Below are 12,492 nucleotides of genomic sequence, written 5' to 3'. Positions count from 1 at the left end.
TTAATACCTAATTTTTTTTTTCGTTTCACCTTAAAGGACCAAGAATACTAGTCTCCAACTCCAAGCTTGTCCTGGTGCCGCTATACTATGTCCCTTGCCAGCTTTGATACTATTTCTAAGGCACCGTAGGGTCTGCTTGGAGACTACAAGAATACACTTTAGGTTTACAATGCATTTAGAAAGTGCTGAAAAAAGCACCAAGAAAAATTAAAATCCAGTCGGATTCCTCTGCTTGGAGAATAGGGTGATCCCATGTCCCTTCTCTCCTTCTGTTTTTATCCTGCAGAGTGACCTATATTGCCATTTCTATAGCAGTCTGCTTGTATGGAATGAAACTGAGCAGAAAAGATCAATAAGTTCTGGTGATGATGGTGGCCCCTAGAGTATCACATTATTTCCCATGGAACTAATTGCTAAACCCAGTAAATTTCCAGTGGCAAGAAGTAAATCAACAATAAACCCTAAGAATTAGCCTGATTAAATCTCGCTTATAGCAGCCCGCCAAACATCTGCCGGCCCGCGGGAGGGGCCAGTTACAGCCCTGGACAGCGGAGTTTGTGTTACACAGACTACCTAAGAATTAGCCCTCTTTGTTACATTTTTGACATCTGGAATTGCCACATACTTTGTGAATATGTACCATATTTTAGGAGGATGATTATGTAATCCAGGAAGATGGGCAATACATGTAGGCAATTTTCAATGTTTGAGCAGGGTTATGAAAAATTTACATTGGACTTGGGGAGGCTAGAGTAAAATGATGAAAACAGTACTCTCGCTCCCAGTACAGACCTTTTAATATTTATTACTAGTTAATAGGCTGGCATAGCAAGATGAAAAAAGGCATTTATTTCAAAACTACAAAAGTTTAACTACTGAGAAGATAGACATGATCTTTAGACTTTTCCTGGTTACAAGTTACTTCACTTGTGTCTCTTCACCTGAAACCGTGCCCAGTGTCTCTTCTTCTGCCAGCTTGAATCCAGGTAGACCACAGGTTATATACCAATGGTCTCAACCAAACATAAGGGGGAATATGACTCTTTTTATAAAGTCAGTTTCAGCTTTACCAGGTAACGCAAATGGGGTCTTTATTTTAGTCACAGGAACATGGCCACCCCACTTGTCCATTCACCCTTAGATCAAAGCCTTTTGCCTCAGGTGTTGCACCTTATTTGGGTCCTTACTTAACACCCAAGGTCCTTGAAAAGGAAGTAAAGACTTTTGTGCTTTGTTACCTAACTATAACACATCACACTGTGTCCTAACCATCATGTAGAGCTCTTGCATTGTCCCGCGAGCAGAGGCACTCAGAATTAAGTATATTTGATCCAAACATAGCAATGTTGTGGTCTAGCATTGTTGTGCATTATTACAGTAGCAGTAGGTTGGTATATCCGGCCAGAGTACATAGTTGTCATAGCTGTGGAGGCGACAGGATGGAAGATTACGCCAGGGCAGGAGGTAAGGTCCCTCACTGTGGGCAACGGAAGAAGGGGCACCACTAAAAATGGAAACAAAAGGATACAAAGCAAAGGCCACACACCAACAGGTCAACCTACCTGAACAAAATGCATCTGTGTGCTGGTAAACACAGGGCTTGCTGCCTCTATTCAAAAAGAAAAATTTCCAGACAAGGTGGCCAGATGCCTGTTTGTTTACATGCCATTAAGCAAATAAAAAGAACACCAAAGGTGAATTAAATGCACAGGCCCACCTTTCATAGGTATAGAATGAGCGTATAAACTTCCTGTAGGCCCTCTGTACACCAACATCAGTAAGCGTGCCTGGCAGACTCACAGACAATGCCATTATGTATACCTCTTGTTCAATGATGCCCAAATAATCACAGCTGGCATATAGAGAAAATGTTGAATTTTTCTTTGTAATGATACATTGTTTCATGCAAAGGATCCAAGACAGCTTTGTCCTATTCCGGCTGTGTAAACTTTGTCCATCTAGTATGATCTCAATGGATGGGAAGTCGGCACAATATAGTGAAATACCAAGAGATGATAGTCACGGTTGTGCCTTTCTTTCTGTAAAACATTTGTCTAATTGTGCCCTTTGTAAAGCAGTTTGTATCACACATGTTCCATGTCCCAAGCCAAAGCAGACCAGCTTAATATTTGAGGTAATCTGTGCCAGGGGATTGACAGATGTGACCATCAATCAATGTTGTTCTAACAAGCTTTTTTTCCAGCACAGATTTTCCCTTTTTTTATCAATACAGAATTGAAGTGATTGTAGACTTAACACCGGTGAGTGATAAGGTAAATTATAAATTGGCATTGTACTGGAAGGCACTGGTGTTCTACATTGTAAATTAGGGAAAGAGACACCTCCGTTTGTCTACGCATACTAATCACATACTGATTCACTGATTCTCAACTGAAAAGAAAAATTCTATGGACTCAACGAAACAAGATGGTTAACAAAAGATTTTTGATTTTCATGATATCCTTTGTTTGATGGGAAAAATTGTTAGCATGTATATTCATTCCTTGATTGAATTCTTGCATTCACCTTGTCTTCTGTCTCCTTGGCATGTAATGATTTAAGATCTTACCCCAGGGTGCCAAAGACAGGTCACAGTTATTTGTGGAATTTGTAACAAATAATGTGTCAGAAAGCACAAGAGGGTAGGTCTTCGTAATTTTAAGGTCAATGTTGCACCTCTAACATGAAGATATTCCATCTGGTGCTACTAATATTTTGCTTGAATATAGTTATACTTAGTGAGTGACCTCTCCAGTTGGGCACAGAAGAATGTGTGGGTTGCAGCTAAAGATTTCAGTTGTGTATTTAGGATGCATCATCACAACCAATTTGATAGACAAAAGAAAAAATTAATTCAATATTTGCCAAATGAATATTATGGTACCTGTTCCTATATCTTATAGAAGCCTAAAAAATTATCAGGTGTTGCAGCTTTCCTGCTGGGCTATACCACTATTACAGTCTACACTGATAAGAGAAGTTTACACACTACATTTTTGTAAAGGTCCAAAGTGCACGCTGGTAAGCACATACACAACTTTACTGTCCAGCCATGGAACTGCCCATGCAGCAAGGATGACCTTTCAGCTGCAGGGTATCTTGGGTAGATAAGAAAATCCATCTGACAATGCACAGAGGTCAGCTGTTGTAAGAATGCACCAACATTTTCATCATGAACGGATCTGTTACCTATCCACTTGTTGTGCAACAGGTCGTCTTATGAAACACTTTCCGATAGATCTCTGTGTTTCATAAGACGCTCTTTTCTTACATAACCTCTTATTTTTTCTCATGATACCTTAAGGAAGATTAACAATAAAGACGAGACCTAGTTGATGATATTAGAAATCGTATTGTTATTATGTATGATTAAGTAGAATCTGTACTTTACAAAAAGTTGCTTTTCTCCTGGGCTGTTACATCAGAGGAGCAAGCTACCTGCTGATTTGCAACATAACTGGGATGAATTTACATTCATGGCCCCTTTTTTCAGACTTTTTGATTTTACTGGCTCCACAGCGTTAGTTTGGTCAGCAGTATGTCCTATCCAAGGTAACAACATGTATGGGTGTGCCCAGTGGCACGTAGGCAAACCACACCTTCTCTTGATCAATATTTATGTGGGCAGATAGTACAGTTGTTTTTTCTCTTAACAATGTCTTGGGTCAACCGCTTTATCAGTTTTGGACAAGCTTGTTTCCCTAACTGTTTAGTTTCCAGTGGTAAGTTCACATGGTGATGCTTTCATCTCAGCTACATGTTTGTTTCCAGAGAAATGGGAAGATAACCTATCAGAGAGTTATATCTTTGTGTAATTACAAAGATTATGTAATAATGTTACCATCATCTTATTTCATTTTAATACAACTTTAATACAACTTATCACACATAAGGAAACATCATTCTGACAAAGAAGTGGGATCTCAAAGGACAGCTCCATCGCAAACTGCACAGTATATGCAATTCTATGTCATAAAACCACTAAAACCTTCACTTCGGGTTAACCATGTCACGTATAGTTGCTTGACAAACACTTCATTGGTAATTTGCGTAACTGCGACCAGTGTGAGTATGTGGAAATAGGTGTGATCAGTGTTTGATTGGTTTGTTCTGAGTTGGAAGATGGGACTTCAGATGCTCATCCTGCCCATCAGAACCTGTTTGTAATGCAATACTGGAAGGAGGAGAGGTCTGATTGATGAGTTTGCATAAGACATGATGTCATCACTTGGGAATGTTAATAGATCATGAGATGGCCCCTTTTCATGGAAAGGATACACACCAAGTGGATACACACCTTGTTAGCAAACAAAGCTTGACCAATAACATCATTGGGTTGACACATAAACCAACATATCACAAAATGTATCTAGTTGACAAAAGTTGTATGTACCATTGAATGTAGTCATCTCTATTTTGAGAGATGTTTCCTAAATCACTATGATAAATGCCAAATCTCAAGGGTCCAGGATTACATCCCTGATAAGGGATCTAATTGGTTATGGTGGTTGATGGGATGACCTCATGCCAGCAGTGATTGCTAGCTGACAACATCACCAAGACCAGGAAATAAAAGATTTTAACCACCTTTTATTAAACAATTAAATCACAGGGTAAATCACACTCATCAGGCTTGAAATCATACTGGCTTCCTTATGTTTCAATAAGTCTATTGGGTACTAGTATTCAATTTCTCAATTTACATCAAATGATGTTAGAGTTGATAAAGAAATAACAGCTTGAAATTGGGTGGGCAGATTGCAAGGATGTACAATTTGCATACAATTCTATATAAGCAGGATGATTCCAGGATAGTTGAACGAATGACAAATTGAGTCTCCTTCTAATACAGTCAACACAGTTGCTTTTCTAAGTAAGAAGAAGATAATGTCAAAGTTTTTACTTGCAGGAAAGTTTTATCATGTTACATCAACAATTGTGATACTCAGATCCTAAGGGAACCCATACCAATCACAATCCTCATCAGACTGTAACATGCTCCCATGAGCAATTCTTCTGGTTGCTGTTTTGGAATTTTAATGGAGTCAGAATTAGCCTATTGTGTTAAGCCACCTGTAATTGTCACCCCTGCCTGATCTAATGATGTCATCTGAAGTCAGCAAAAGTGGTTGTTTTGATAAGACTTGAATGTATTTGTGATTGTTTCTTGGAACCCCTTTTGAGATGTAAATATGAGCCACATGGAGACTGCCATGCTGAGTAATTCATTTAGAAATAGTGCAACATATTACTAGTGTATCAAAGTTTAACACCTCACAATATGCTATCTATTGCCTTTCTATATAGGAATCTGATTCAACTCTAAGCCTAAAATGTATACTGATTTTGTCTAAATCTACAACCAGATGCTGAAATGGCCTTGCCATACCTGCCCATCAATTTGTTTAGACATTGTTGATTTGTAGCCATTCCATCATGTCCTTGGAACAGAATTCAACTCCAAAGGTGTGGGAAAAATTCACCATAAACAACACTAGAACTTTGAGGCGGGAAACTCCACCATTTGTTTCTATGAGCCTTTCAAAATTGGCACTGTAAGTCTTCTCCAGGCTTAATGAACAGTTGTTTTTGGTTATCAGCAGAATGCTAGCAATTTGGCTGAATAATGAGGTATGGGCTCAGGTGTTAATGAACTGCTTGCCAAACTGTAGTAATCATCATTTAAATAGTTTGGATTTCTAGGTTATAGAAGCAGGGTAGCTTGAACAAGACTCTGTGTAACGAATAATAATCATGTTGTTTGAGAGTTGCACTGATCCAACAGCCTTTCATTTTGATGCAAAGAATTCCCAACACAAATTAATTGCCACATTCAGTTGTTATCTGGGGATGCCATCAAAATGCAGTGTTCCTGGGGTGGCTTCAAACTGGTGTTGTTTGGAGCATAGCTCCAGGCCAACCTTGCTGTGTCCTATGCACTGGTGTATGTGGAAAGGGAGTCAGTGACAGATACACTGTTTTGTCAACATCTCAGGATGACATAGTGTTTAGGGGAAACAAGGGAAACACCTCCTGCCTGAGCAAAACCAGATGCAGGAAGCCTTCATAGTTATGCCTGCCCAACTAACAGGTGGCAGCTGTGCATGGGAAAACTTATGCCCAAAACCTTCAGGAACAGAAATGTCAACACATGAGGACTGATCCATCTTCAAACTTTACTGGGGGAGGAAACCTTGAAATTTCAAGGTGAATACACACCTGTATTGTTCCAACCTCATTATTTTGCTCTTTTAAAGCATCACCATCCCTTTCATTACATAAGCTTTTTGCCCTTTTAATAAAGTGAAATAAATGGGTGTTGTTTTATTGGCATACTTTTTCTATAACAACGTCCACAGTGGGCACCTCACATGTGCACATTTACGCACAACTTAGGAAAGTTTTTCTTCTTCAATGTGATTTAAGTATTGCAAGGTGCATGAATTAATCTTTGACAGTTTGAGATGTAACATATGATACACAAACATATATTTCGGACAAATATGTTTCGGATATTTCGGAGTTGAATGGGTTGGCACAGACACTCCACCGACAGGTGAGATTGTTTGACCATGACAGGTGTCACATGGCTCCATGTTTGCCACAGGATTACCTGCTGCATACCAGAATACCTGTCCAGGCAGTTTTTTCTCCAGGTACCCTGCAGCGAAAACTCACTCAGTGGTCATGGATGCTAAGGGTTCACATGTTAGTTCTGCACTTGACAGAGGAAATTAGAACAGTGGGTAAAACACAAACCATATGATTTGTTGCCAAGGATGTTTAAATATTTCTATCCATATATTGTTGCTTTATACTATATTGATATACCTTGCTGGTGACAGTATTCCATATTCTTGGCATGGTTTTCAAAAATCCTGTGCTGGCTATGTGAAACACACCTGTAAGCAACTTTGGGTATTAAACTACTAATACTCTTCTCATCTCAAGTTTAGCTCAACAAAATTGTTTTTTGTAAGTGTATCTTGCTGAAAACATCTTATTTCCATCTAGTCATTAGCGCAAAAATATAAAACCATTGTGTTTTATGCATTTCGAAAGATAAGGTGTCCTTTGACTGGCATAAACTGTAATAGGCATTTTGTTAATCACCAGGAAGCATATACGTGATGAAATTATATCACTTTTTCTCTTTCAGTAGTTACAAACTGCAACTTGACATTGACAAGAGTGCTGCTGGCAGGAACTCCTTTCTTCAGGGTCACGCCTATGGGCCTGGATCCCACAGAAGTTGTTACATGCTCCACTGGGAGTGACATGCTGAATCTGATTCTTAGAAAATGCTGCCAAACTTATTCCAGGAGGATGTAAAGATTTATCTCCTCCTAGCACAAAGTAGGATCAGCTGGCTATGGCCTATGTTTCCTGCCAGAAGAGATCTGCTGATTATGGGCAGGCTTCTCCTGTTTCTCTACGGAACATGTTTCCTTTCTCCAATATCAGGGATAAAAGAAATTGGCTTTTTGCGGACTACATACAGATACCATAGCTAGGCACACAGTCAGTTACGAAAATAAAATATCGTAGTAGAATGTAATGTCATGTAACGTCCTATTTGTTCTATTATAAAAGAGCACTCTGTCACTGAATTTTCCCTATTTCCCCAGGACAACAAAAGTATAAACTGACCTGTCTGATACTACTGTCAAGCGACAAGAAACAAGAAAAGCTACCACCTTAGTAAATGAAGAAAGAGATGACAAGAATTTCATATACATTTGAAGCAGAAAAATAAGGCCCCTTTTGTAGTGAAATGAAGAATTCTATGGCCATATTTATAGATAATATTTCCTTGTCATTGCTACATAAAATGCGTGTTTGATTTATGGCCAATTTTACACTCATTGCTTTTCAGAAATGGAGGATGTCCTTACTCTTCCAAGAAAAAGAGGAAATGTGGTTACTCAAGCATGCAGCTTTCCACGAAAGACCAGAAAAGCAGGAGCAATTTGCTTCCCAAATGGCCTGAATCAGGTAGAATTGTCACTATTCCAAAAATAATATTCAATACAATCCTCACATAGACATGTCAACACATTCCCCTCAGGTAACCACTCTGTGCTGGTTTGCCATCTGACATTGACCACCTGTTGTGCAAACAGGTTCCATATCTCACCACTGTCTGCTCCACTGGACAGGCAGGCCAGTCTCCCCTTTGTCACTGCTTGTGTTGAAGTTGAGCTATTAGTTGAATTGAATCTACAGTCATTGAAAAAAAGAAATTTTGTATCAGATGAGTATGTAATAATGTTAAAACTTGGCACATGTTGTATGTTTACAACTAAGGCCACACCAATTTAATTTCTTGGTTCACGGATTCGCTCGCTCCTATTTTTTGCAAAAAAAAATAAAAATGAAAATTACCACTCAGCAAATTTTCACCATAAATGAAACAATTTACCAATTTTCTGGTGTAGCAAATTGGCCTTTACATTATAAGCTTCTTAAAATGTGGGTATTATCATTGCAGTTATATTTTTCATTCATGAAGAATGGGACAAACATAAAAACTGACACTACTTTTGTAATTTTCAGGTGCTGTTACTGTACAGTAATAGTGTTTTTGTACTTTTTTCAAGCTGAAAACCAATTGAGGTAGCAGAACACAGTTTTGGTCTTTATGTTTTGGATTAGCCTTTACCTTTACCCCAACCATTTTACAATTTTTTAGTTTCATTTTTATTTCCCCCTCTCGCTCCATATTTTTTATGAAAAAATCCGTGAACCAAGAAATTAAATTGGTGTGGCCTAATGGTAGATAAAGAAAAGAAAAACTAAGGATGTTGCTTTTTACTTTGGTACACATACAAAGGTATAAACCATACGAAGGTTGACATGTTCCTCCATGTTTTCAGTAAGTTGCAGTTCAAGGTCAAGTAGGCACTGTTCCAGGTTTCTGGTAATCTTGGGAAATCCACAACAGTTGAGCAGGCAGCATTGCTATGGCAACCATTTTTGCATAGCTTGTAATGGACGAAAACCAATTGAGGTAGCAGAACACAGTTTTGGCCTATGGAGATTTCTATAGTTAAGGGCCACAAGGGGACTGGCTTCGACACGGAAAAAAATATAGTAGGGTGCTAGGAATACTAAAGACGGATATGTTCGAGTTCAGGGTACAAGCCACAAAATATTGAATAACAACAAAATCTTGTTGGCATATCACCTTCTGACGCTCACACTAAAAGGGCAGTTGCATAATGGGGCGCATTTATACACAAAATAGAAAACTTTCACAAATCAAATCATGCAGCCTCAGAGTCGACACCTTCCATGACCACGCAGCACAGGTTATATCTGGCTGCCTCTCAAACAATGCTTTGTACCTCTCCTTCAACAAGTTTATCCGTACTACTTTATGTACCCGCATCATGGGCCCCGGGGGTCGCGCATAAATATTGTGTTCTGCTACCTTGATCTGACAAAGCTAGTCCCAAAATGTTTATTTCAATGTTGTATAACCATGAGCAGACTGGAATGCTTCGATGAGCTGAAAGGTATCATTTTATTTTCCTGATTCGCAAATCATATCATCAAGATATCATTAATGTTTAATTTTTTCTGTCAATATTATTGTGCTGTCAATATTATTTATTATATAAGATGCACTTGTGACTTGTCATATTCAGGCAAACCAAGGACAGAGGTTATATTAAGCTCCTTGGGCAAACATGGCATTGTTCTATTTGATAGGTGTGAACATTTTATACATGTTGTTTCAACAATGCATATGCTTTGTTATTCGTGAAGTGTTCCTACTAAAGTGTTCCATTCTTTTTTAAAAAACATGTTTTGCACAGGACACAAAACAGGAGTCAAGCCACAACATCCAATACCAGGTAATTCCATCTCCACATAGATAACACTTTGGGTACCTACTGGCTGCAAAATACACCCGATATTATTATTATTATTATAAAAACTATGCTGTACAGACTATACTTCGAAAGGCTAGAGGAACAGAATGCGTTTACCATTAGCTATGTCTTGGCCTTTGGTTGATGTAGGAACTTTCTTACAGCTGTTCAAGAAAAAAAAGCGATTTTGTCCTTGAAGTTGATATGAACCAAAATAAAACATAGCATGACTTTCTCAAAATGCTGTCTTGTCTCTTTCTTTGTCTTTCTTAATAGAGCTGTAAATTGTTTTCACACAGGTATGACACCTTTTCTGTGAACCATGACCATGACAATAGAGTTGATAGACAGCACTGCTGCTCACCTGCTGTTCTCTTGTACAGACAAGTTTAAACTACAGAAGATGCCTGCCAACATAATACATCTCCCCCACAGTGTGACAACAAACTGACATTTGTCTGAACAAAAGCCTGCTGAGACGATGTTTTCAATGAGAAAAGAGGAGAGCCAACTTTTCAAGTGCTGTTTAACAGACACCTGTGTGTCAGAACTGTAGAAAAACTGAAGAATAGACAGGTGTAAATGGACCACTCAGTAACTGTGCTCATGCCAGAAGCAAGGCATGTAGAGAGTCATCAAAGAATATTCTGTTTCCTGGAAGGAAAACTGCTGTATCTGCAAAATGAAAGAACCATTCAATCCATTTTCTTTAGGAATTTAGACATTTAGGAACTAATTCCAGAGGTTTCAAAATATTGCTCATGGATATTGGACTCTACCCTTTCACTAGTAATGTAATGTACTGGAAGAATGCTCCGCTATCATGTGTAACTTATCCAAGGCGTGGTTGACTTCAACTATCAATTATCAATGTCTGGCTGCTTAACTGGTATGACCTTCAGGTCAGAAAATATCATGGATGTGATTAAATCCAACACCCAATGATAATGATTGGAACAGTTTGATTTTGTCATGCATGGTGAGCACCAATGTGTCAATTTAATGATCTTATCAACAATACAGACATCACGCTCACCTGCAACTGTAGACAATTTGGTCCATCCACTGGTTAACAATTAGAAAAAAAAGCTGACATCAGTGCAATCAGCTTTCTGCCCCATAGCATAGGTCTTTGTAGTATTAAAAAGTATTAGAACTGTATGGTTTCAGTATGGCAACGAATTTGTATCAGTCCTACAAAAAAGATTGTTTGAGGAGCCTTTGAGAATATGTTCCTTGAGTTTCCACCTGGATGAGGGGGAAGGCTACTCCATGATGTGATGTCCTGCCCACTCTTGTTGTTATCATAACTTTACCACCAGAATTTCCCACAGTGGTGGCGGGAGTCTTCAGATGTCATTCATGGAGATCAGCACTAGATCATCTGCAGATCAACTGTGATCAACAGGTGATCACTGCCCCTTCATCGTCAGGGGAAACTCTCAAACAGAACTGTCCTTCCTGAGACAGTGGCCTAGTTAGGAAATGTATCTGTGCCATATAAAATGCCACCAGTGCTTCCTTTTTACATGGTATTTTGATGGCTTATGCCGCATACCTGTTGGGATCTTGGTGAAAGAAGGCTTGTCTAGCCTTTTGTTTGCTTGTTGCTTTGCTGCTTGTAATACACCTGCTGTAACAATTGTGGATGGAATCTTTCAGTGGTAACCTAGTGATACCTGTTGGCTTCAAAACATACTTGTTGTGTCTATTTCCGGTGTTGACCTGTCTGTTTCGTGCTTCTTCTAACAAATCAACCAGATGATCACCTGGTTACTAGAAGCTTACTTTTCACAACTAGACATTTGAAATACATGCATTTTGAATGGTGAAATAGAGTTTGAGAACATAGCCAAATTTCCATACTCAACCAAGAATTTTGTTGTTGTGTTCCCAAATTTGTTGATACACAGTAATTAGGAAACAGGCCCAGGCCAATGATAGACATTAGTTGTAACTATTCCTTTTAATTATCACACATTGTGTTATGTGTTCTTTATTGTAAAAATCTAGACAGAGGTCTAAACTTTTAAAAAGTGTACTGAAGTAACTGGGTCAAGAAAAATGTAACAGTACAATTGACATGATAGATTTAACCTGTGTGAGTTTTAAAAAAAATGATTCAAACAAAACCAGCTATATCATTATGACATTGGCAATATTTTAATCATAACCTTCCTTTGGATCTGCAGTGTTTGTACAGCAGGATAGCTTTGCCAGAGAAAGGCATGAGTTTTTCACAACACACAAGTTGGGTGGCAATATGATGTTGGGGGCGACAGCCACCTGGCTTGTCAGTCCTCATAGCATTGTCAACAGTTAACCTTGCACAAGGTTGTGTACACGTGTCCAGTTTGTCTCCCAAACCATTTGGGATTATTCCTTTTTGAAACAAGAGGATCTAGAGTTGTAGATTTCCAGTGTAACAAGTTAACAGCTTGGAAAAGGCCAAGATGGAGAAAGGCTGGATGTGGGTAGGGTATAGTACAGCCAGAAGAAAGCAAAAAAAAAAAAATTGAGTCTCCACCCCTCCAAATCGTTTCCTGGATAAGTGGTGTCAAGACGTTCATTTCTGGGAAGGAAGTGCATTATGGAATACATTTATTACATTGAA

General features: G+C 38.7%; 1 protein-coding gene across 7 annotated transcripts in view; it reads left to right on the top strand.

The window, feature by feature from the left end:
- LOC118409272 overlaps positions 1 to 10,857 on the top strand; it is a 38,072-nt gene extending 27,215 nt beyond the window's left edge. For 2 of the 7 annotated variants that reach the window (XR_004830419.1, XR_004830421.1), the window contains exons 2-4: positions 7,877 to 7,995; positions 8,877 to 9,860; positions 10,178 to 10,857. Coding sequence is in view for 3 of the 7 variants with exons in the window: in XM_035810182.1 (XP_035666075.1) it covers positions 7,877 to 7,995; positions 9,822 to 9,860; positions 10,262 to 10,329 (226 nt within the window). In the remaining 4 variants the exon portion in view is untranslated. Of the gene's footprint in view, positions 1 to 3,940; positions 6,208 to 7,876; positions 7,996 to 8,876; positions 9,861 to 10,177 lie in introns of those variants that run through there. The other 5 variants (XM_035810182.1, XM_035810169.1, XR_004830420.1 and 2 more) reach the window with 4 other exon arrangements.
- Positions 10,858 to 12,492: the final 1,635 nt, after the last annotated feature.

Source organism: Branchiostoma floridae, chromosome 1 (genome assembly GCF_000003815.2).
Source record: "Branchiostoma floridae strain S238N-H82 chromosome 1, Bfl_VNyyK, whole genome shotgun sequence".
In the NCBI taxonomy this organism is placed as follows: Eukaryota; Metazoa; Chordata; class Leptocardii; order Amphioxiformes; family Branchiostomatidae; genus Branchiostoma; species Branchiostoma floridae.
The sequence above is the reverse complement of the archived record's forward strand: the minus strand, read 5'-3'. Positions and strand labels throughout refer to the sequence as shown.